Source organism: Pelobates fuscus, chromosome 7 (assembly GCF_036172605.1).
Source record: "Pelobates fuscus isolate aPelFus1 chromosome 7, aPelFus1.pri, whole genome shotgun sequence".
NCBI classification, from domain to species: Eukaryota; Metazoa; Chordata; class Amphibia; order Anura; family Pelobatidae; genus Pelobates; species Pelobates fuscus.
In genome coordinates this window covers 154,652,634-154,678,453 of record NC_086323.1, presented here as the reverse complement: position 1 = coordinate 154,678,453, position 25,820 = coordinate 154,652,634, and the positions used below count along the sequence as shown (strand labels likewise).

The window sequence follows — 25,820 nt, the reverse complement described above, 5'->3', positions numbered from 1 at the left end:
ACCAGGAGGAGGATGGCGGCTTTGAGTTTGTGTGCTGCTTGTACTCATGTGTTGATCCCATAGGCGTTTGTGATGTGCGATCATGTGCCTTAGCAAAGCAGTTGTACCTAGGTGGGTGTTGGACATCCCACGACTCAGTTTCTTTTGGCACAGGTTGCAAATGGCATCGCTATTGTCAGAGGCAGACACATAAAAAAAATGCCACACTGCTGAGCTCTGTAATGACGGCATTCTGGTGGTGGCAACAGCATGCGTTGATTGGGGTGCTGTCTGGCTGACCCCGGGTGCCGATGCATGCTGTCTGACTGTGCCACTAGCTCCTTGCGACGACCTCCCCCTGCTTCCAACTCGTCTCCTCCTCCTCTCTGTCTCCCCATCTGAACTTTCCCCCTGTTCTTCTTCTCTTCTAGCGGGCACCCACGTGACATCCACGGACGCATCGTCATCATCAACCGCTTCACTTGTATCTGACAACTCAGCAAAGGAAGCAGCAGCGGGTACAACATCATCATCATCACACCGTACGTTTATGTGTGTAATGCTGCCTGACTGAGACATACAGAACGCAGCTGCAAGGCTACTTACGGGTGTGGCCCGCAATGACCATATCACTCCATCTTTAAAAGCCCTGCACTGGCTGCCCGTTCGTGAACGGGTTCTGTTTAAAAATGGTTGTTTGGTATATAAGGCAATCCACGGTATGGGACCAGATTATCTGAAGGATAAATTCACACGCTATGCTCCCAGTCGATCCTTGAGATCGGCTGATTTAGCCTTATTGAAGATTCCAAATTTTAAAAAGAAAAAGTGCGGAGGGAGGACGAGTGATGTTCAGGGAGCGCAATTTTGGAACTCCCTGCCTCTGACATTAAGACTTGAGAATGATCTATTGAAGTTCCGCCGGAGCTTAAAAACAGTTTTATTTGCTCAGGCATACGGGATGACATGAAATTTTTAACCTGGTTCAAATGCATGTGATTATAATGCTGTTGTGTGCTGGATATTGTTTTGCTTGTTTTTGATTGCTGGTATGCGCATCGAGACCCTATGGGTAATAAGACTGCGTTTCTTAAGAATTTTTAATAAATAATAAATAAATAAATCCCTGTTATCCACATCCTCTGGCAATAATGCCAATAATTGAACTGATGTGTAAATAACTCCTCTGACATATCAAGTGAAGCGGCTGTGGTGCTAGTGTTGGTGGTGGCGGCAGGCGGGCGAGTGATAACTTGAGAGGTGCCCGAAGCTAAGCTGGAGGAGGATGGTGCGTCAAGGTTCCGAGTGGAAGCTGTAGAAGATTGGGTGTCCTGTGTTAGCCAGTCAACTATGTCCTCAGAACTTTTCGAGTTCAGGGTACGTGGCCTCTGAACACTGGGCATTATTCTAGGGCCAAAGGGAATCAAAGCACAACGACCACGACGACCCCTGCGGGGTGGCTTGCCTCTGCCTGTCATTTTTTTTTTTGATTAGTGGTACTATGCGTGCAAGCTACTGTGACAACAGATATGAGTGGCACTGTGCACTGGCAGAAGTTGGCAGAGTAGACGCTGTAGACCTGACACACACCCTTGCAGACAACTAACTGCTATTCGATCTATTACAGTCAAAATTGTATTTTATTTTTAAATGTACACTACTGTTACACCAGATATGAGTTGCACTGGTGTGATACTGTGCCCTGGCAGGCCCTGAAACGCACACGTGTGAAGGAAACTGACTGCTATTATTTCACAGTCAAATTTCTAGTTTTTCTTTTTTTTTTTTAAATGTGCACTGCTGTTACACCAGATATGAGTTGCACTGGTGTGACACTGTGCCCTGGCAGGCCCTGAAACGCACACGTGTGAAGGAAACTGACTGCTATTATTTCACAGTCAAATTTCTAGTTTTTTTTTTTAAAATGTACACTACTGTTACACCAGATATGAGTTGCACTGGTGTGACACTGTGCCCTGGCAGGCCCTGAAACGCACACGCGTGAAGAAAACTGACTGCTATTATTTCACAGTCAAATTTCTAGTTTTTTTTTTTTTTTTATGTACACTACTGTTACACCAGATATGAGTTGCACTGGTGTGACACTGTGCCCTGGCAGGCCCTGAAACGCATACGTGTGAAGGAAACTGACTGCTATTATATTACAGTCAAAAAGGTGTTTTTTTTTGTTTTTTTTTAAATGCAAGCTATTGTGACACCAGATATGAGTGGTGGCACTGGGCAAGTGGGCACAGTATACGCTGTGAGCCTGACACACACGCTGGCAGGCAGGCAACTGCAATTAGATTACACAGAAGAAAAAAAAAAAACAGACTGATGTTCTAGCCCTAAAAAGGGCTTTTTGGGGTGCTGTCCTTACAGCAAAAGATCAGATGAGTCCTTCAGGACTGTAGTGGACACTGAATACACTAGCCTAGCTATCAATTTCCCTATTAAATCAGCAGCAGCACACTGTCCCTCCTCTCATTAAGAATGCAGCTCCAGAATGAATCTAAAATGTATGCTGTCCAGGAGGTGGGAGGGTCTGGGAGGGAGGGTCTGCAGCTGATTGGCTGGAATGTGTCTGCTGACTGTGAGGTACAGGGTAAAAGTTTACTCAATGATGACGAATAGGGGGCAGACCGAACATCGCACATGTTCGCCATCCGTGGCGAACGCGAACAAGCTATGTTCGCCAGGAACTATTAGCCAGCGAACCGTTCGGGACATCACTACTACGTACCCTTCGGCCCATGCTGGCCCCGAATTTTGCCCAGACATGCTCAAAGGCCCACTGGGTCTTGTCCTTATGAAGGGCCAGTGCTGCTTTGGTGGCCATCTTGGAATGCAGACTTCAAGTGTTGTCTCCGTAGAGTGTACAGCTTCAGTCGGGACCGGGATATCCCCCACCAGGCCAAGAGGGGGTGAACAGGGCCTCAAATCAAGCAAGTCAATCGAGTGTTGGGAGTTGTAGGAGAGGCTGTCTCCTCCGGCACAGGTGCGGTCTTAGGCCTCTGAGGCTTGCAGCGTGTGGGCCAAATGGAGCTTTTCTTCCCAGACCTGGTCAGATAAATAAGGTCACTAATAGAGGCTCAAATGGTAGGTTTGCCACACAAAACCAGGTGTAGTACTCGAAAAGTTAGGCTGTATTAGGTGCCTGTTGAGAAACTCTAGTTGTGTGTGTCTGCCTCGGTCGGCAATCAAGCCACGCCCCCCCTTAATTTATTTATTTAGTTTTAAACAAGTTTCCTTTTTTATCTGGTTGAACAGCCATGTTGGGTCAGACTCTACAGTTAGCTGACCAACTGCAGCTAAACATAGTTAGGCAAATTAGGCAATTGGACAGATAACGGTGCAACCGTGCTGCTCAACAAAATAAAAATGTTAAATTTTCTCAAAAAAATAACATGATTAAAATGATAAAATGATACCTTATCCTCCTTTTTTAAAGGGACACTATACTCACCAGAACCACTGCAACATAATGTAGTGGTTCTGGTGAGTATAGAATGCCCCTGCAGGCTTTTGAATGTAAACACTGCCTTTCTAGAGAAATGTTTTGAAAACTGAATGTGCAACGTTTCAACCTACCCAGAGGCCTTTGTCAAGCTGTCACCACATTGAACTAATGTGCTATTTAAAGGGTGTAAACGTTATTTGACTATTAACACAATTAGTGAAAAACATATATCTAATCAATCAATTAAGAAACAAACTGTGCATAAATACATACATGTATATCACAATCAATATATAGTACATCCATAATTAAAAGATAATCAAAAAAAAAAATGAAAAATATTAAAAATGAAAAAGAAAATAAGGCTAAATATTCTAATTGCTCCATATCTTCAGATATCCCTCCAGCAACCTATTGAAAACCTTAATTAAACACAGGAACTCCAAATATGGTCAAAAGACGGAGCCTTCATTACTGCCAACCAGGCATCTATGCACTTGCCAACCAAAGGTGGAGTCGTCGACTGAAGCAAGCTAGGGCCAAATTACCTAAATACTCACAGCCAACAGAGATCATTGGAAAGGTGAGACCGGCCCGCTCGTTACATGGCGCATCTAAGTATTGGAGGTGCCAGGAAGGGTTGGGTGCCATGCTGAACACGTGGTGAACTTTTTTGGGCGGTGGCCTCCCACAGCATGAACATACTATTACAGTATCAATTTACTTTGACCCCGGAAATGTGTCTTCTGTTCATGCTTCCAGACACATTACCTAAATATGCCCAAACCATACTGTACCATATCCTAATCTCTGGAAATCACTGGATTTGCATAGATTAGGATATGGTATAGTATGGTGTGGAAACAAACATCTATACCAGATATGGAAGAATTGCATAACCAGGTCAACTTAAATTGGTTGTATGAAATTATTAGAATGCTACAATTGGTATTCAAACCTTATCTTGTCTAAGTCCGAACTGTGTGGAACTCTCATAATCCAAACGAAGTGGGGAGGTTCCACCTCCCCCCCACATACAATAAAAAAAAAAAAAAAAAAACACAAAATAAACAAGAACATTTGTGACACTCCTGAATGCGAAATTAAACTCAGACATCACCGCATCCCAATACCTATAGGTCCTATAGGTTCACCTGTATTAGAGGACCATGACTGTTGCCCCCTCACTCATTAAATATTCCCTTACAGGTACGAGTATTAATCTCTAATTTGTTATTCATTGGATTTAATTTAAAGATTAATGTGCATGTCAATGAGTCACCTTGTTGTAACCACTAACCATTTGCATCTTAATATTTCATGTAACGAGGTATCGTTTATACCCATTGTCACGAGCGTGGGCTATAGGTCCAGCCGAGACAGTGGGGAGAGTGTGGAAGTGACAGGGTTAATGACACCAGACCCCTGGTTACCTGTTGCTAGTCCCAGCAACCACTCAATTAACCCCTGCAATCCCTTCTACACTAATCCCCTAGTACATACTTTACTGCCACCACCAAGACTTTAAACCCAGGAGCGTCTTAGGTTACCCCACACACAGGAGAATTATAGAATCACAGTTCTACTTTTACTGATCAAACACATATAATTAACCCTTTTTGGTAACGTGTTTACCTGAGCTTTCCTCTGGAGAATGAAGCTCATAGAGAACAGAGACACAAGCTGATTAAGTAAACATTTAATCTGACAAAAAAAGATTCACAGTGCTGAGTACAAAATACAGAAATAAATGACATACAGATAACAAATTGCAAAACAGTACATTAAATAAAATAGGAGAAAACACAAGAAATTCCTTACATGTATTTACCCCATATAGAATTCTTGTGGGAGTCTTAGATGGTATAGGTCTCCTAGAAGTTGTTGACCAAAGACAAAAATGAAAAACTGAACTCCCTGGATAGCCCAGCAACCTCATTATATATCTAAACTAGTTGTTTCTCAGTGGGCAGACCCCTGGGGGGCGATCAGATGGGGTTGGTCTGGCAGTTTATTGCCCACTCTATGCAATTCCTTGTGTCCAGCTCTGGTGATGGCTATCTAGATGTTTTATGGTCTAGGCCTGGTGCAAGATCAAAGACCACAATAAATGTCATCCCAAGGTTTCCAAAAAAACATCTCAACACACATCCAACACCAACTCATGCTTTTGGCATGACACCCATGTGGGAAGGATTTAATTGTGGTAGATTTAATATAACTGCTGCACCATGTGTGCATGATTGCACTCTGACTGTCACTGTTACTCATTGTACATGCAACAAAAACTGTCAAATTGAAAAAAAAAAAAAGTATTTTACCACTCAAAACAATTGTTTGAAACCCCATCATATATAATGCTCTCACCTGTATAATATGTGGATTGCCTGCCTTTTGCACAAACAATGCATCTATGCCAATAGGGCCACTGCTGGGCTGATAATCCAACACATCTGGAGGTATATCAGCATCATGGCACTTTAAAACAGCAGCAATAGTGTCCTTTGGAATGGGTTCTGGTATGCCGACACTAGCAGTGAAAATATGTATTAATGTTTTTATACTGTGGGAAGGTAAATATGATATTGTTTACATATCATAAAGAAACTGTTAAAAGAACACTCTAACCACCATAAACCCTACTACCTGCCGTAGCGATTATGGAGCCAGAAATGCCCTGGCATTATCCCAGTATAACGTGTCAAACCATTTTACCAGGGTTCTCAGACCTTCCATGCCACATCCATTCTTCTTTGCAGGAGAAGCTTGATGTCTACATTCAGCTAAGCATGGCTTATGAAGGGCCATATTTATTAGCTGAGAATGCTCAGCTGACACTCTCAGACAATGAATGTTCTCCTGCCGGGTCCTGCCTAGCTCAACAGAGCTAACCAGACTCTCCTAAATGAGGGAATGTGGTCATGGGTGCTTGGTAAAACCCAGGCAAGCTGTCAAAAAGGTCCAGTAATTGTAGGTTTGTAGGCTCACCTGTACATGAATGGATCACAAAATGGAGGGTTGTCATTTATTGGGACAACTGTGGCTGTAGCTGCAATTGGCGCACATTTCAAACCACTGTCACACACTTTGATAGTAAAAGACTGAACACTGACAAACCCAGTGGCTTCACTGTCCATTCTGGAAACGATAATCACTGTTCCAGTGTCTGTGAAATTGAAAATATTTTGATATATTAGAAAACCTCTGGGAAAACTAACCTTGAGACTACAGATGTTTTGGAAAGACGTTACTTTTGATGCTGATACATTTTATGCACTTGGTGTTTATTCCCAAGAAATTATTGGTGTTTAGAGATTATAAAGAGCCTTGATCTTAATACAAATTTGTTATAGTATAGGGCCTCAGGCTCTCAATCCCCCATTACTACCATTTCTGCCATTATATAGCTGCTCTGGGTTCACATCTTTATTGCTAATTCCTGGGGCAGGTCAATTACGGCAGTTATCACTGTAGTTGCTACACTAATAGAAAAGAAAACACATAATGTATCAAGCTTAAATGTATTTACACAATTATTCTGGGTAAATTACAACACAATAAAGGATATTCTATACATTTCAACTCAGGTTAATAAGAATGGTAATTTAAAATTAAAAATAGAACTATTTCAAATATTTTCAAGTACAATCAACTTTTTCAGAAGAATGGGGATATTTATTTTGCTGTGTAAGTAAACTGGAGATATATGTGTTATAAAACATCCTAAGCACCACCTTAGCTCAAAAAATACAACTAACTCCAATGCCTGCCTCCCTCCACCCCGCCAAAAAATAATTACATTTGACCAAGTGTAGGCAGAACATAGGTGGAAAGTTGATGAACTAAGTATATATTGTATATATGTAAAAGGTGAGAGAGAAAATGTGGACAAAAATTGATGAACTTTATCTCTGGGGTGCTTCTAAGACTGATATTCAATAGTTCATTGTCTGCCTTATTACCTCTTTTCTATATAAACACGTTTTTGTGAGTATCCCAGGTTAGAAACGGTTAGAAAAATTATTTTAGTAATACTCTACTGATTTTGCATTGCATTCATTCCTGTGCAAACTGCTGTGAAGCATTTTCCTGATCATGGCTGTACCTACAAGGCTTAGGCATATGCTTTTGGCCTAATTTACAATTCATCTGGATTTAAGGCAATCGATGGGCCTTCCAAACTCCGTAACACCTTATTGCCATATGACCAATTTATGAAGAAATTGAACCAGACAATGGACGAGCCAGTTCGTTTGCTGATGATTTGGCTCTTTGCCCGTGGCGCCCCCCAAAAATGTGATTGATAGCAACAGTCACTAAATTAAATTAATGAATTAATTAATGCATAAATAAACCAGGGATGAGCTGGACCAAATGGTTAAAATTTGCAACTGAAAGCTCAACAATATTTGAACACCCAAAAAAACTGAAAGTTGACTGGATGTGAACCAAATTTCTAAATTTTAGAATTTGTAAAATACCATTCTGTTTGTTCATAATATCAGTCAGTATTTGACTGAATTTTAACCATGTTTAGCTTTAGTAACTATAGCATTGCTAATTTGCTATATATGTTAAGGCTTTGCCTGGAGTTGTGGGAGGGGCTCTATTACCTTTAAAAGGGACTCCCCCCTTTTCTACCCTACCGTTAATGATCTGGCGTCTGAATGATGCTACTTCCGGTGTATACAGATTGCCATTTTGCAAAACTTACCTGCATCCACGTGGAACCGCTCTCCTGCCTCTGGTCATCCAGTGGCCCAGGATTTCTTCATCCTAAGGCTCCATTCCTGTTAGGTCAGCGCTGATTCCTTCATCTAAAACTACCTCCCGCTCAATTCTTCACTTAATTCACTTACAATGTTTCTGTTCATTTAATTTCGTGTATTTACATTCTTATAATTGCACTTCCATTCATGGGAAGGCGTTTTCGGGACTTAGGTGCGCACGAAAACCGTCCCGGTCGGCTCTTTCCATACGAACGGTTTCTTAGGCATAGGCTATCGAAACGGGTTCCTGTAATCGTAAGGAATTACAGTCTCTTCTGGCTCCCTTAATTTCGCTATGAGAATCATCCCTCAAGGTAGAGCATTTATATCAAGATTCCTAAGCTTATTCCCAAAATTCCCCAATGACGACCGTTGTATCTCTTTAAATTAATTCACAAGCTACTGCTGACCTGCTCATGTGGCATAGGATCATACTGAATTGGAATGGGAGAAGCATGTTTCTTCCTCAATTATCGATACATTCCCCTATCATCTGTACAGATTCTGCAGCTTCCACTGGTTTCGCCGCTAGATTTGGCAATAATTGTCTCTCTGGTAGTTGGCCAGAGGAGGTTCTTAAAATAGAAGGTTTCTCCCATAACTACGCTCTATTCAAAGTGCACACAGTAATTGCTGCTGCAGTAGCTTGGGGCCATTTATGGGCTGGATGTACTGTTAATAGTTTTTCAGATAACCAATGTGTTACTAATATGTCACTGTGACAAATGCTCCTTTCCACGAACGTTTGCCACAGACTCATGGAGGAGTGTGGAAGTCGGCCTCCTGCCCACCGACTATGGTCCAGGTCTGAGACACCGTTTGGAAGTTACCCTGCCCAGCCACCATTAGCAGCTTTCCCTTGGTGCCCCTGGCTCGGCACTTTCCCTTCTCACGAAATAGAACCAAACGCTAGCTCCCTGGTGGCCATTCGCACCAAACCCACAAATGGTCCTCAGCAGTATTTAGCCGCGACCACTATGGAAATAATTTTGGCATTAGGACTTTGTGGGTCCCCGGTCAACTCAGCGGGAGTTAGCCGCAAATGTTATGGAACTGTTTTCGGCATGTGGTAACCGTGTGGTTCCCGGACAAATTGGTCTGGGGTTTTGAACCACCTTGCAACGCGCCAGGAGAGTGCTTTTTGGAGGGAAGGTGGCTGAGACTAAGGGGAACAAATGCTACCTCAGAGCCAGGCAGAGTACCTCATATTTCAGATGCAAGAGCTCCCGAAGGTTGACTGGCAAAAGCACCAAATGCCCTGGAACTATTTTGGGCATAAGATCACGTGTGCAACCGGTGGCATTTCCCATACACTTCATGGATCCGAGCGCTATTTGTAGAACTTGGGTTCTCAGATCAGGCTATGACCAGGGGATGTATTATTTGTGGGGTTACTGTATATTTTTATGATGTTTTGGGGTATTTTTATGTTTTATGTTTTTGTGTTTCCTGTGAGATAATAAGCTAACTAGTCTTAAACACAATTATCTCACAGGCCAAGAGATTCTTGGTAGAGGCTTGTGTTGATTACATGTGAGGAACTGACTCTGCTGGGTTTCGAACCCTGGTTTACATGCTGCTAAACCTTTCCTTACCACTACACCACCCTGCCTTTTGCAAATGTACCTGAGATCTGGTAACCTTGACTCTATAAGCATTGGTATCAGTGACAAGTCTCTTCAGCTGTGTCTGGTCATGTGTCTGGTTCTTGGCCTATAAAAGCCACTTCCTGTCTCTGTACCTTTGCCAGATTATTGTGGTTCCTGTACTCTCTAATCAAGCTTGTTCCTGTTTCTCCTACCTGTTGCTGATTTTGGACCGTTTTGACTTTGCTGCTTCTCCTTCCCACTGACCTTGGCTTGCCTCACTATGATTATCATCTCTCTGTTCCAGTCTCCCATCTCTGCTTAAGACCAGAAGGCCACTCAAGGCTCAGGGGCTCAACCACCTGGGTAACGAGTGGCTACCTCTGGCAGAAAACATTGCTGATCTGGCTACTGGACTCCAAAACTTTGTAACATCAATATCATTACAGAATAATCTGGCCCATTCATGGAGACCGTCGGATCAGATTCTGCATTGGCCCAGCAGGTTGCTTTTAATGCACAGACCATTCAAGTGCTGCAGGATCAGGTAGCTGAACTGCAAAATGAAGTTCGATCAATGCATGGTGAGCTTACCAGCTACAGGGCACATGATGTTGCGGCTGCTGCTGCTACTACTGTTACACCTGCACAAGATGCCCGCTTGCCTCTACCAGAAAAATTTGGAGGAGACCGCAAAAAATTTAGGGGTTTCCTAAATCAATGCCGTTTGCATTTTATGATGTTACCTAACCGTTTTCCATCTGAAAGAGAGAAGGTGGGATTTATTTTCTCCCTATTCAAAGATGAAGCCCTGGCTTGGGGCTCCCCTTTTCTGGAACAGGACAGTCCAGTCTTGGAAATTTAAAAGACTTTCTTGAGGCCATGTGCCTAGTTTTTGATGACCCCAATCGCTGTGCTACAGCAGAAGCCACTCTCCTTCATTTACATCAAGGGAGGCGCTCTGTAGCTGAATATGCTGCTGAATTCAGACAGTGGGTTGCTGATACTACTTGGAACCAATCAGCCCACAGGTTCCAATTCAGAAGGGGTCTCTCAGAAGCTATAAAAGATGAGTTAGCTCGTGTTGATCTTCCTGTTGAGTTTGATGCATTTGTGCGGTTGGCTATCCGTATTGATCGGAGACTTTCAGAAAGAAGATTGGAAAGACAGGGCTCTTTTAAACCAAGTGCTACTCCTACTTTCTATTCAAGAATTTCTACTCCGACCCCACAAACACCTACAGAATCTGAACCTGAGGCTATGCAGGTAGATCTAATAAGAGGGTCATTATCCAATGAAGAAAAACAGTGGCGACGCACTCACAATTTATGCCTGTATTGTGGTAGTGCAGGGCATTATGCCATCAATTGCCCTAGCAAGTCTAAAAGAACAATAGCTATGACTGCTGAGGGTGCACAGATTCAACACCAATCCCAGATTTCAGACCAACTGGATTCTGTCACACAACCCTTGTTTTCTCTGGCTCAGGGTGAAGAGGGTATGATGACTCAACATCCTCATTTGGTGGTGCCTATCACTTTGCAATATGGTGATAATAAAATTTCAACTACAGCTATGATAGATTCTGGAGCAGGCGGAAACTTTATGGATATCAAATTTGCAGCAGGAAATAAAATTCAGTCTATCCCTAAATCTTCACCTGTGTTAATGGAAACAGTAGACGGTTCTCCACTCACGTCAGGCCCGGTTACACATGAGACTGTGCCCTTAAAATTGATGCTGGAAGTGAATCACCATGAGTCTATATCTTTCCACCTAATTTCCTCAACACAGTTTCCAGTGATTTTGGGTATACCCTGGCTTGCTCTGCATAACCCACAGATTGATTGGAAGACTAGAACTTTGTCCTTTCCTTCAGAACACTGCTTAATAAATTGTCAACCCTCTAAGGCAACAACTGTTGCCACAACAATTAATGAAATGGTTGATACAAACTTAACTAAGCTTCCTCTACAATATTGGGATTTTGCAGATGTCTGTGATAAGAAGAATGCTGATCAGCTTCCACCTCACAGGCCTTATGATTGCCCCATAGAGCTGCTACCTGGAGCTGCTATCCCATTTGGCCGTATATACTCCCTTTCTGAGCCTGAATTGAAAGCACTTCGTGAATACATACAAGAAAATCTTGCCAAAGGCTTTATTCTACCATCTACTTTTCCAGCAGGAGGTCCTATATTCTTTGTAGAAAAGAAAGATGGCAGTCTACGGCCATGTGTCGATTACAGGGACATTAATAAAATCACTGTTAAAAACCGCTATTCCTTGCCTCTCATTCCTGAACTTCTGGAGAGACTTCGTTCAGCTAAAATATTTACGAAGCTTGATCTACGGGGGGCATATAATCTGGTTCGCATAAGACCAAATGATGAATGGAAAACAGCTTTCAGAACCAGGTACGGACATTACGAATATCTAGTAATGCCATTTGGGCTTTGTAATGCCCCTGCAACTTTTCAGCATCTAATCAATGATGTACTACGGGATCTCCTGGATCAGTTTGTTGTGGCATATTTGGATGATATCCTGATATTTTCTGATAATCTTGAAAATCACAGAAAACAGGTCTGCATTGTTCTTGAGCGCCTTCGTACCCACCACCTATACATTAAACTGGAAAAATGTGAGTTTGAACAAACAGAAATTCAATTCCTGGGATATGTAATAACTCCTAAAGGTTTAAGTATGGACGCAAGTAAAATTAAAGCTGTGCTGGACTGGCCCATCCCCAAGAATGAAAAAGATATTCAGAGATTTGTGGGGTTTGCCAATTTTTACAGGCGTTTCATTAAGAATTTCTCTGCCGTTATTACACCGATCACTGAACTTACACGTAAAGGGACTTCTTTTCAGTGGTCCAATAAGGCTGACACTGCATTTTCCAGATTAAAGACTCTGTTTACATCTGCCCCTATCCTGGTACATCCTCAGCCAGAATTGCCATTTACTGTAGAGGTAGATGCTTCTGATTCAGCTGTTGGGGCTATACTGTCTCAAAGGACTGGACCTAAGATGTTGTTACATCCATGTGCCTTCTATTCCCGCCAGATGTTACCAGCAGAAAGAAATTATGACATAGGGAATAAAGAACTTTTGGCTATAAAAGCTGCCTTTGCCGAATGGAGACATCTCTTGGAGGGAGCCACCCATCCAATTACTGTCCTCACAGATCACAAAAATCTGGAATGTATTCAATCAGCTAAGAGACTGTCAGCCAGACAAGCACGCTGGTCCCTATTTTTCTCAAGGTTTAATTTTTTGATTTCATACCGCCCTGGTTCCAGAAATGGCAAGGCAGATGCCTTGTCTAGGATAGCTGACCCCCTCCATACTACAGTAACCAAAGCCACCATCTTGCCTGAGAGTAGATTTTTAGGAGTTACCTTTCCTTCTGATCTAATGTCTCACATTAAAAAGGGCTACGCTGATGATCCAGTTTTTCGTGATCCTCCTCGTGATCTTCATATGACCATGCTTAATGGGTTTTGGATTTTTCAACAACGTCTGTTTGTTCCAGAATCAGTGCGACTGGACGTTTTACGTCTCTACCATGACTCAAAACCAGCAGGTCATCCAGGAATCCGAAAGACACAAGAACTACTTACCCGATCCTTTTGGTGGCCTAAATATTATGAGGATGTTAAGAAGTATGTGTCCTCTTGTGATGTATAAATTAGAAAAGTAGGACCAAATACTCGTACCCCAAGTGTAAGGAGGAGAGGTGTCAAATGAAATAAAACACTCTCTCCTCTCTATATGGAGCGAGTATATATGAAGCAACCCATATTAACAATATACGTAGATCATTTCTTAAAATATAACCTTTAATAAATCATTAAAACAGAGTATCAAAAAATGTAGTTTAAGTGAAAAAAATAAATAATAATCTAAAAAAGGCTGTAATCAACAGGCCATTGATATGTTACTGAGAAGGCTAAATAGCCTCAGTCTAATTGCAGCCGCGGTGGTTATAGGTTGAGGAAAAAATTATTATTGTTATAAATTAATTAGTTGTAGAATCAAAACATAAACACGATCCTCATAACCCAAATCCGCCACCCTGGAGGTAAAAAACCAAAACCAAATACAAATTAAACCTCCTAGTGTGTGCTGCAAAATGTCACAGCAGCTAGGACACCTAAGCAAGCCTTGATGTAGTGGCACTATATAATAACATCCCACACGAGAATGGTCTAGCTGGAGTAGCCTACTTTTTGGAAAAATCTGGAACTTTTCTAGAACAGGAGCAAACCTTTATTCTGACTCTGCTCCGGTTCGTATTAACACACAACTATTTCACCTTTAATGGGAAATATTATTTACAAACAAGGGGCACAGCCATGGGTTCATCTTGTGCACCCAGCTATGCGAATCTCTTTTTGGGATGGTGGGAAGAGACTATAGTGTTTAATGTGTCAAACTCTAATTACATTCCATCTATATACAAATGGTTTTGTTATATAGATGACATCCTGATCTTCTGGTCAGGTTCTTTCTCACAATTTAAACTGCTGGTTGAAGAACTTAATCACAACGATATTAACCTTCAACTCACTCATGTTATAGACGAAAAACACCTGGTCTTCCTGGATTTGAACATTAACATACATGAAAATGGGGATGTAAGCACATCGCTATTTAGGAAACCAACAGCAACAAATAGCTTGCTGCATTGGCAAAGTTACCACCCTTTTCATCTAAAGGCCAATATACCATACGGCCAATATTTAAGAGCGAAGAGAAACTGCTCAAACCAGGAGGACTTTGAGAAAGAAGCGAAAGAGTTAAGAATTAGATTTAAGTCATTGGGTTACCCTAATAGAATCTTGAAAAGAGCCTATCAAAGGACCAAAAGTGTAGATAGATCGGAAAGCCTACATAGACCACCTAGGGAACCCAGTACCACCCCTAGTCTGACAAGGTTCATAGGTACTTTTGACAAACATTGGAACACAGCACAACAAGTCTTAAGCAGAAATTGGCCGTTACTACAATATGACACCAGTTTGAGTAACACCATCACGAAACAACCCTCTATGACTTTTAGACGAGCAAACAATCTTGGTGACATACTAAGGCATAGTCACTTGAAACCCGGTTTGAAAACACCTCCTACTTCCACTTGGCTAACAACCAAAGGTCTTTACAAATGCGGCCATTGTAAAGCCTGTAACTTTATTTCACCTACTAGGTCCGTTTGGAACAAAAGAACCTCAACAGAGATAACCATCAATGCGTTCATTAACTGCAGCTCCACTAATGTTATTTATATAATAACATGTGATTGTGGGCTACAGTATATAGGTAAAACCTATCAGCAACTACGCAGACGCATCTTACAGCACATTAATTCCATTACCAATTTAGGCATTGAAACTCCGATTTCGAAACATGTTAGAACTAACCATGCGTCTAAACCTGAAGTCTTGAAATTCCAGGTGATACAACAACTTGCTCTTAACCATCGAAAAGGTGATATTAATATATCTCTGTTGAAGGCTGAGTCTCGCTGGATCTACTTGTTTCAGACCCTATACCCTAGAGGACTTACTGAAGAATTTAATTTCACCCCTTTTATTCATTCCTAAGAAACTGTAGTTAGACAGAGAGAGGGGTCAATTTCCTTTTGAATATGTTTATGAATTAAACTAGTAGATGTTGAAAATTTGACTTTTACATTTTCCTGCAGCATTACTACTTTAGTTTTTCTACCTCCATTTTTTGTCCTAACAGAGAGGGGTTAATCTCCACTGGAGCTTATGCATGAATTAAATTAGTGGATGTTGGAAATGTGACTTCTGCATTTTCCTGCAGCATTACGAACTTGATTTTAGTTTTTCCTTTCCAAATTATGTCCACCAATTATGCTTTAATAAGCCCTATATCTTACAAACCAATGTACTCTTCTATTATCAATGAATACACTGGGATCCAGAGTGTTCCACTGGGTCCCCATATGAATGTATTCGTATCTATTTTTGGTCGACTTATGAACTAATTAATCCTTTGATGTACTTAGAAAACACAGTTCCAATTCAAATCCTATTGCATGCCACCCTATCAACATTAGACATTATGTTGCATAAGGACGCTACATTCTTAGTGTCTGTCTGTGTATATACACAAATATATTATATACATAACTACTGCTATTAAATATCGTTTTTGAGAAACTGCACATAAGTTGGACGCCTTTTGTCCTAATGGACCAATGGAAACGAAGGGAGGGATATTTAAACTACCACCAGTCAGTAACCCGGTTCCCCTGGACGAGCCAAGTATTGGCGAAACGCGCGTCGGGACGCCTGTTTATGTATTTTTTATCGTAGCTAGAAATGGAGTTTGAAACTAGGGACCGACAGAAGCTTCTTTGATATTACTCTCCAGTATACTTTCTAGCAAAGGGACGCCTGTTCATTATTTATTTATCGTAGTCAATTTATGGAGTTTGAAACTAGGGACCGACAGGATGTTTCTTTGAATTAACTCTCCAGTGTACTCTCGAGTAAATAATTGAATTGAACTAGATTGCAGTCTCTTTATCACCGGCGGCAGGGACACTTAGCTAACTAAACTTATCGTTAAACTATCTAGGGACTTTGAGGTTTTGATCAGGATTTCTCCTAGTCACTATCTAGCCCTATGTGTTAACGTAACTTACAGACAATTGCTTAGGTGTCCTAGCTGCTGTGACATTTTGCAGCACACACTAGGAGGTTTAATTTGTATTTGGTTTTGGTTTTTTACCTCCAGGGTGGCGGATTTGGGTTATGAGGATCGTGTTTATGTTTTGATTCTACAACTAATTAATTTATAACAATAATAATTTTTCCTCAACCTATAACCACCGCGGCTGCAATTAGACTGAGGCTATTTAGCCTTCTCAGTAACATATCAATGGCCTGTTGATTACAGCCTTTTTTAGATTATTATTTTTTTTTTTCACTTAAACTACATTTTTTGATACTCTGTTTTAATGATTTATTAAAGGTTATATTTTAAGAAATGATCTACGTATATTGTTAATATGGGTTGCTTCATATATACTCGCTCCATATAGAGAGGAGAGAGTGTTTTATTTCATTTGACACCTCTCCTCCTTACACTTGGGGTACGAGTATTTGGTCCTACTTTTCTAATTTAACATATCATAGGGGTTATCCCCCATTTATCGTTAGCAACCTGACACTGTCTCTCTACCTGTGTCTCTTTTTCATTTCTCTTGTGATGTATGTGCCAGACATAAGACTCCTCGCTCATCCCCTGTTGGCATGCTTCAGCCTCTTCCTATTCCTCATCGTCCCTGGGGATCTATTTCCATGGACTTTATTGTGGAACTACCTCCCTCTAAGGAACACACTACCATTCTTGTTGTTGTGGACCGGTTAACTAAGATGAGTCATTTCATACCAGCTCGTGGTCTCCCTTCAGCTAAACAGACTGCTGACCTAGTTATTCGGGAAATATTTTGCTTGCATGGAGTGCCTGATGAAGTAATTTCTGACAGGGGAGTGCAATTTACATCTCATTTTTGGAAATATTTTTGTTCTATTCTAGGTATTAATGTAAATCTGTTGTCAGCTTTTCATCCACAAAGTAATGGACAGACTGAGCGAACCAACCAGACGTTAGAACAATATTTGCGGTGCTATATTAGTTACCTGCAGGATGACTGGCTGGATTTTCTATCCACGGCGGAATTTGCCTATAACAATGCCCAACACTGCTCCACTTCTCTGAGCCCATTTTTTGCTAATTATGGTTACCATCCAACCTTTCTAGTGAGTCTCCCAATTACTACTTCCATTCCTGCAGTCACTGACCGGCTAACCGCCTTACGAGATTCCCAAGAACTGTTGAAGAAGACTCTTTCGGAGGCTCAGGAACAGTGGTGTATCCTGGTTTTGTGCTGCCCTAGGCAGGACAAAACTCAGGCGCCCCCCTCCCGCCCGCGCCACCCCCATCCAACCCTTCCCCCCGCCCGCACCACCCCCACCCTTCCCCCGCCTTCTAAATACACACACACACACATTCACTTACAGATACACATACACTAGCTAACAGAAACACGCACACTTACAGACACACACCAACAGACACACACTCACTAGCAGATACACACACACTCACACTAACAGACACACACACACGCACTAACAGACACACACTAACAGACATACATACACACACACACTAACAGACATACACACTAACAGACATACATACACAGACACACTAACAGACACACTAACAGACATTCACACACACACTAACAGACATACACACACACACACACACACTAACAGACACACACACTGACATACACAGACATTCACACACTAACAGACATACACACACACACACACACTAACAGACATACACAGACACACTAACAGACACACACACAGACATTCACACACACACACAGACATTCACACACACACACAGACATTCACACACACACATATTTAACCCTTTTTTTTTTTTTAATTTAACCCCCCCCCCAGCCTCCTTACCTTTGGGAATGCTGGGGGGGGGTTCCAATTTCTCCCTGGTGGTCCAGTGGCTGCTGGGCGGCGCTGGCGGGCAGGCGGCGGAGCACTTCCTCTGAGCTGTCTGCTCAGCTCCCTCGCGCGCCGCACAGTGAGGCTGGGAGGCGGAGCCGGAATATGACGTCATATTCCGGCTCCCAGCCTCACTGTGCGGCGCGCGAGGGAGCTGAGCAGACAGCTCAGGGGAAGTGCTCCCTCGCCAGCCGCCTGCCCGCCAGCGCCGCCCAGCAGACCGCCCGCCCGCCCGCCCAGACGGCATGTCAGTTAGCCGCAAGGCTAACAAGACATTTGCCTTGGGCATTTGGGGGCGGCGTTTTTTGCCGCCCCCTGGAAAATGCCGCCCAAGGCAAATGCCTTGTTTGCCTCGCGGCTAATACGCCCCTGCTCAGGAATGTTACAAAAGAGCTGCTGATAGGCATAGAAAGGAGGCCCCAGTTTATCATGTTGGTGACAAGGTTTGGCTGTCAACAAAGAATCTTAAACTTAGGATTCCTTCTCATAAATTGGGTCAAAAGTTCATGGGACCTTTTGAGATCATCGCTCAGATCAATGCTGTCACCTTCCGTCTGCAACTTCCAGATTCCATGAAAATACATCCAGTGTTTCACGTTGCACTGCTTAAACCTTTTCATGAAAATACTTTCCCTGGTCGAGCCCTGCCTGCCCCACCACCAGTCCTCGTGGATGGTGAAGATGAATACGAGGTGGAAAAAATTCTTGACTCCAGGATATTCCGCAACAAGCTTCAATATTTGGTTCTTTGGAAAGGCTATGGTGAAGAGGATAGATCATGGGAACCAGTGGACAATATTCATGCTCCTGATCTTCTTCAGTCTTTCCATGCACAGTACCCTGCTAAACCAGGAAATAGGGCATCCAGAGGCTGCGCCTGTAGAGGTGGGAGTAATGTGAGGAACTGACTAAAAGCCACTTCCTGTCTCTGTACCTTTGCCAGATTATTGTGGTTCCTGTACTCTCTAATCAAGCTTGTTCCTGTTTCTCCTACCTGTTGCTGATTTTGGACCGTTTTGACTTTGCTGCTTCTCCTTCCCACTGACCTCGGCTTGCCTCACTACGATTATCATCTCTCTGTTCCAGTCTCCCATCTCTGCTTAAGACCAGAAGGCCACTCAAGGCTCAGGGGCTCAACCACCTGGGTAACGAGTGGCTACCTCTGGCAGAAAACATTGCTGATCTGGCTACTGGACTCCAAAACTTTGTAACATCAATATCATTACATTACAATAGAGACCCTCTGCTGCATAAAAGGCTGAGTTTGGCTCATTAAAATCAGTTGTACTCCCAGAACTATGTGTCGTCTAGTTACTGGGAGGGGAAAGGGCTAATCACTTCTCAGCACCTTGTTCCAGCTCCTGGAAGATTCAGCGGGGAAAGTCCTTGTAAGGACTATGGCTCCAAGGACTGTGTGTTGTCCAGTCCCTAGGATGGAGAGGCTCCTGGAGGACCCCAGTCAAGCCACGGCGACTGAGGCAGAAATACTGAGGTTTTCCCCGGTCCCATTTAGGAAGCAATCCTTGGCGAGGTACCCAGCCGGAGTACAGGGAGCTCCGCTACAGTCACATCATAAATAAATCATGCTCATCTTTACTAACCATAATGAGATTTCTTAGGAGATTGATCTGGTTAGCTGCCTGTAAGCAATTTTTCTTAGTGTGTTGTTATGTTCCAGATATGCACAATATAGCGGCTCATCAGATCTGATTTCCAGTTCCAGGCATGTCAGGAAACCCTTCCTACTGCCTCATGACTAGCCACAGCTGCCCCTCTGTTTCAAGACCTAATTCTGAACTAGACGACTTTTTGGCTCATAGCTGTACATTTACACAACTGGCTACTCCGGACAATACCTGTCAGTCTTATGGCAGGGCTTTTCCATTATACAATAGGTTAATTGTATAACACATAACTAACATGTATGACATAACATCGCTGGTAGGATTTGCTACTTTTTGCCACCTTAAGTTAAATCTATCACACAACACCATCAAATTATACCTGACTGGCATACAACATTACATGTTTACCACATTTCCGAACAATCCTAGTTTTCTATCATCCTATCCCATCAAATCAATACCTAAAGGTATCCAAAAAAAACTGTGTTTCACCCTCTAGACAAAGATTACCAATCCACAAACAATTAATTCAATCCCTGTCTGACTTACTAGACTCAGCCCCTTTTGAACCAAACACCAATTAAGTCATCAACACAGCTATATACCTGGCTTTTTATGGGTTTCTCAGGCCACGGGAATTTACTACCACTAACTCAAACAGCTCCCAAAATGGCCTTAAAAGATCCTATCTCATTAAACATCAGTAACATTATATACTATCCCTACCCATCATTAAAACTAGCCAACAAGTCGAGGGGGTGGAGCTAGCCACAGACCAGCACGAACGCATGGTGAACGGCTCCGTACCAAGCCGAGAAATTAACCCGTTTTAATGGTGGAATCTGGCCACCTACCTTACCCAAACCTTCACCACGGGTCAAGGAACACATCATGGGCAAGAAAAATAAAAAAACAAAGATCGGACAAAACTCCCCTAAGCCATGATATCGGAGAACTCCTGCGGAACTCACAGAAGGCCGCATGGGAGAAAATGGCGCTTGGAGAAGATGGATACTCCGACTCCTCGGGAGATTTTTACCCAGACCCAGGAGAATGCGCAGCGATTAGCCAGCCTACAGGGCACAAGACCAAAGCATCTCCGGCGGGAGAACCGGTCACAGCAGCCCTGCTGACAAAAATGTTCATGGAACTCAGACAAGACTTGGCAGCAGACCGAGCACACTTCAAAGAGGCCATAGAGGGGGCCACCACGAGGCTCACGGACTTGGAAGCCAAAACAAATTCCCAAGACACACGGCTTAACACCCTGGAACAAAGAATGTCTGACCTCCACAAACTTCAAATAAGCACAGCAGAGAAGGTGGAGGCCATGGAGGATCACAGAAGGAGGAACAACATAAAGGTCAGAGGGGTACCGGATACTATAGGACTAAAAGACCTTCCACATTATGTGAGGCGCCTAATAGCAACATTACTGCAACCCAAACAGGCAAAACTGATCAAAATAGATGGTCTGTTCCGCCTGCCAAAATCGACAAAAGCACCCCCTACCGCCACAGCTGACATTATTGGGAGGTTCCAATCCCACCAAGATAAAACCGCAGTACTAACAGCGACCCGAGGGAAAACCCCTCTATCATTCGAGGACTCTCAATTATTATTGTTTCCCGACCTAACGAGAAGTACTTTAAACTGGCGCAAATCGCTGCACCCCAGCCTACAACACCTGCGATCCAACAACATACAGTACCGCTGGGGAACACCACGGCTCCTTACCTTTACATTCCAAGGGAACACCTACCGGGCGAAAAGCCCACAAGATCTGGACACTCACCTAAGCCAACTGGGCCTGACGGTCCCACTGCCAGGGTCCATGACCACATTGTCCAGGCTTGACCCCACGGCCACGAAAGAATTTATACCCAGGCTGTCTAGACGCACTACACCAGCAGGCGACGCAACCTGAACAACCCACGACGACAGATCACCTCTCCATCCTCTAGGATGCCACAGATTCCGCCACTGAAACCTGTGACTGTATTCACCAAGTTACAATTGTTTTTTGTTCTTTTTCCTTTTTGCTCTAAGGTTATCACTCTGGCATGTTGCTCATAGTTTCGTAACCCCTATTACATTGCACATCCAGGCATGCCAGAATGGACTGACGCTCCACTATATTTAAAATGTACTGGGTACCACGCAGCCATAGTGACCATGCCCATTTACAACGCGGCCCCAGATTAGAGAAGTTCGCTATAGCATGAGCTCAGACCCTTCCCCACACCCCCATATACTACTTCTTAAACCTGAACATAAAATAACCTACTGCGATATACTCCGGGAGGGGGCCCTCATTTCCTTGGTACACTTAAGCCTGCGACACCTCTAATGTTTATGTTCTGTCTTTAGTGTCCAGAGAGAATGTTATTCTGTTGTGTTCTAAAACAGACCAACTTGTTTTAAAAAAAAAAACTAAAACCCACTCAGCATGGGACCGTGACCCAACTACCGACTATGCATGGATTGTTACGTGTGAATTTTAAGGGCGATAGCCCACATATTGTAATGTATTGCTTTCTTGACATGCTAAGTGACCAAAATAAAGAATTATAAAAAAAACTAGCCAACAAGTCGATATTTCATATTATCCTACTCAGAATAAATGGTGCGCAGAGAAAGTTTTGGATACCTACCTTCTATCCAATCCTGCTCTACCGTCACAACCTTTACTATCACTACATGGATCTATCCTGACAACCACAAAATGTATGTTATACGTCCGGATGTTAATTATGAGACTTAACCCTAGCAAATATTTCAGTCACTCTTTTAGCATAGGAGCAGTGTCTACAGCATCCAGTATAAACATACAGGTTAATATAATTAAATCACTGGGTCGTGGGAAACCATCAGCATATACCACAACCTGTACAGGAAATGCAACAAGCATTTGTTACAAAGTCCTCGTAACAATGTTCTATAACTTGTACCATGTTCATTGTCTTAATAAATATATTGGCATTGCATTTCCTTTTTGCCCTCTTTTATTTTCATGCCTACCGCATCGTCAGTTCCAGCACACCACAACCGACTTTTCCTATATCTTGAGTTACGTTACATCATTTTACTTGCAAATACTAATATCGAGTTGTGCCCCGAACACAAATGTGAAGGCTTTTCCTTTTAAAGACCCGGCAGGGTCGAAACGTCGATTGATTTTTTTATACACTACCAATGAATTAATAAAGCACTAGTTTTTCTACAACACGAAGACCTGTGAGTGCATCTTGATTTTTTATTTTTTGTTTATATATTTGACGCCAGCAATTTGCACCCAGGCATGTGAGATATAGAGATATATATTTTTGGAGGAGAGTGCCAAGCTTTCACCTGTATATATATATATATTTATATATATATATACATACATACATACACGTGGATCCAGCACTCACTCTCCCTGTCTTGTCCTTGCCTGGGTGCATTTTTTTTTTTTATTCGCAAATGATTCGGCAAACCAAAATTTTCTGCCATACAAGTTTAGTACCTACCACTCACTAAATATAAATTGAAGACCTTCTCACACCCAAAAGCAAGTTGTATAAGAAGTCTTCAAGACCCCCTTATTTACAAAGGGACTTAATAATAGTCTTCCCTGAAACAAGATGTAGTCAGCCAATCACAGATCTACAAAGTACAAAACAAAACAGGGACTTTTGTGAGATTTGCTCAGTATTATTTCTCGTAGTCTGTAATAAATTTGCCTTTGGGAAAACTCACTGCTGATAAGGTCAAGACAAAACCCAAAGGGACATTTAAGTAGATAACATTGACTAAATTACAATGTTAAGTAGATAACATTGCCTAAATTGAACTTTCATTAATCTACAATTAATATACAATCTTTCATTAATATACAATTTGAACTTTCATTAATCAGGAGACAATTTTTAAATCATGCATCTTCTAATAATTAGTCAATCACCAACTTACCTTTCTAGCCAGGTCTACATACATTATATATTGAGTTGCTGTCACATGATTCCCTGTTTGGTTATTTGTGTTACAGAGCAGATATACTTAATCAAGTGACCACTGAGGACTGTACATATTTATTTTGTCAACTAATAATATATTATACACAGTATAAACCATACAAGGAATATTATAAACATTAATGCTGTTTGGATCAAGACTTTGGTAAATTTTTTGGCAGGAGAGACGGGTATGTTACTTGAGAATTGCTTACTGACCTGTATGTATTCTTACCATACATTGAATAATGTCTGATTTTTATCAGAGTGCCTCACCTTTATGAACTGAGAAATAATTACTCCCGGGATCCAGTAGAAAGGTTAGATCATTCATAGCATCTGCATCGGACGCGGAGCATGTAGTTATGACTGTACCAATTGGAAGCTCCTCATCCAGTCTGATATTCACAGTGTTTCCAGATGTTTCTGTCTTCGTGATAATGCTACCGCTGGTTATACTAGAAAAGCTGTGAAATAACACCAAGTTTTTTTTTAGTTAGATCAGTTTTACTCAGGTTATCTAAACTGGTTATATATGACATGTGATAGCAATAAAGCAAGCTGTTAATACTCTAGATCTATAGAAACATTTTATTTGGCAGGTAAAAGTCCAAAGCCACATCTAGTCTGCCCATTGTATGTCTAAAAGCAGACACTTTATTCTTTCCAAGACTTCTTAAACTTTTCTTGTTAGACTAGGATCCAAGGGTAAGAGTTCAACTGCTGGGAATGACCTAACAGAACTTGGCTGTACCATGTACTGCCGGTAGTGGACAGTAATTTATATATATATATATATATATATTTTTAATTCTTTATTTTTGTAGTGCAGATAAACACAGTATGTCAAACAAGCGCCACAACAGCGTAATTCAAGTTTCTTTCAAGTTAGACAGTGGCATGATATTTTGCACAAATTTTTATATTAAACAGATTAGCTAAACAGTTGATTCGTCCAAGTAAGATAAAATTAAGTAATGATGCTGGTCGCTCAGCTAGGTTGCCTATGCTACACGTACACCCTGTTAAGTTTTTACTGCACCATTATTTAAGTTTTGTTGAGAGGAAGCGTTTCTACAAATATGGCATTTGAGTATTGGCACATTTTTAAGCATAGAGACAAACCAACAGTGTATCTGTGAGTCATAAACAGGCTTGGGTTGCCACAGTAGTAAGTACTAGCTAGAGATACAATGTATATTAAGCAGTTGCATAGCAATAGTTAACAGCACGAGTTTTAGCAATATCAGAGTAGGTTCAATATAGTGAAACAATCTTTATAAGGGTGTCGGAAGCGTAAAAATCAGGAATATTTTCTAAAGAGCTTACATGAACTGAAAGCGGTATGGACCAGAGAGGGTAGCCTAGGTACAGCTGGAGTATAGGCAGGCTATGCATGTTACCCAGAACAATCTCAATTAAATGAAATTAAGTACATTTAATTAAGGGTAGACTGCCAGTGGTTAACCAAACATAAGTAGAAATTATAGATATAGAGACAACAGTTATTAGCATCTTTTTTAGTCCTATAGTGTGTATAGGCTGCAAATGAGAAGAACGCTTTGCGGTATACCCAGAGTTGTCATTTAGAGACCGCGATGGAATGGAGGCATAGTCCGCATTTGACCTGTGTGAGATGTCTGAGACCGGGTATTTCACTTTAGCGAGAGTTCGTTACAGTCCAGGTCAGAAATACCTTTGGGGCAGCGTGGCGGGCAGTTCAGCCTATGCCCAGCGTAAGTGCCGTGCGGTAAGGCAGCAAGTCCCGTCAGTGTGGCTGTAGTGCCCGGTGTCTCCTTCTCTGGGGTCTGATCTGGCAGT

At 42.1% G+C, this 25,820-nt stretch overlaps 1 protein-coding gene across 1 annotated transcript in view; it reads right to left on the bottom strand.

Annotated features, from left to right (window-relative positions):
- LOC134568857 (cadherin-related family member 3-like) overlaps positions 1-25,820 on the bottom strand; it is a 90,219-nt gene that overhangs the window by 34,833 nt on the left and 29,566 nt on the right. The window contains exons 7-9 of the mRNA XM_063427548.1: positions 24,276-24,466; positions 6,428-6,605; positions 5,807-5,969 (exon numbers count right to left, since the gene is read on the bottom strand). Coding sequence (XP_063283618.1) covers positions 5,807-5,969; positions 6,428-6,605; positions 24,276-24,466 — 532 coding nt within the window. The remainder of the gene's footprint in view (positions 1-5,806; positions 5,970-6,427; positions 6,606-24,275; positions 24,467-25,820) is intronic.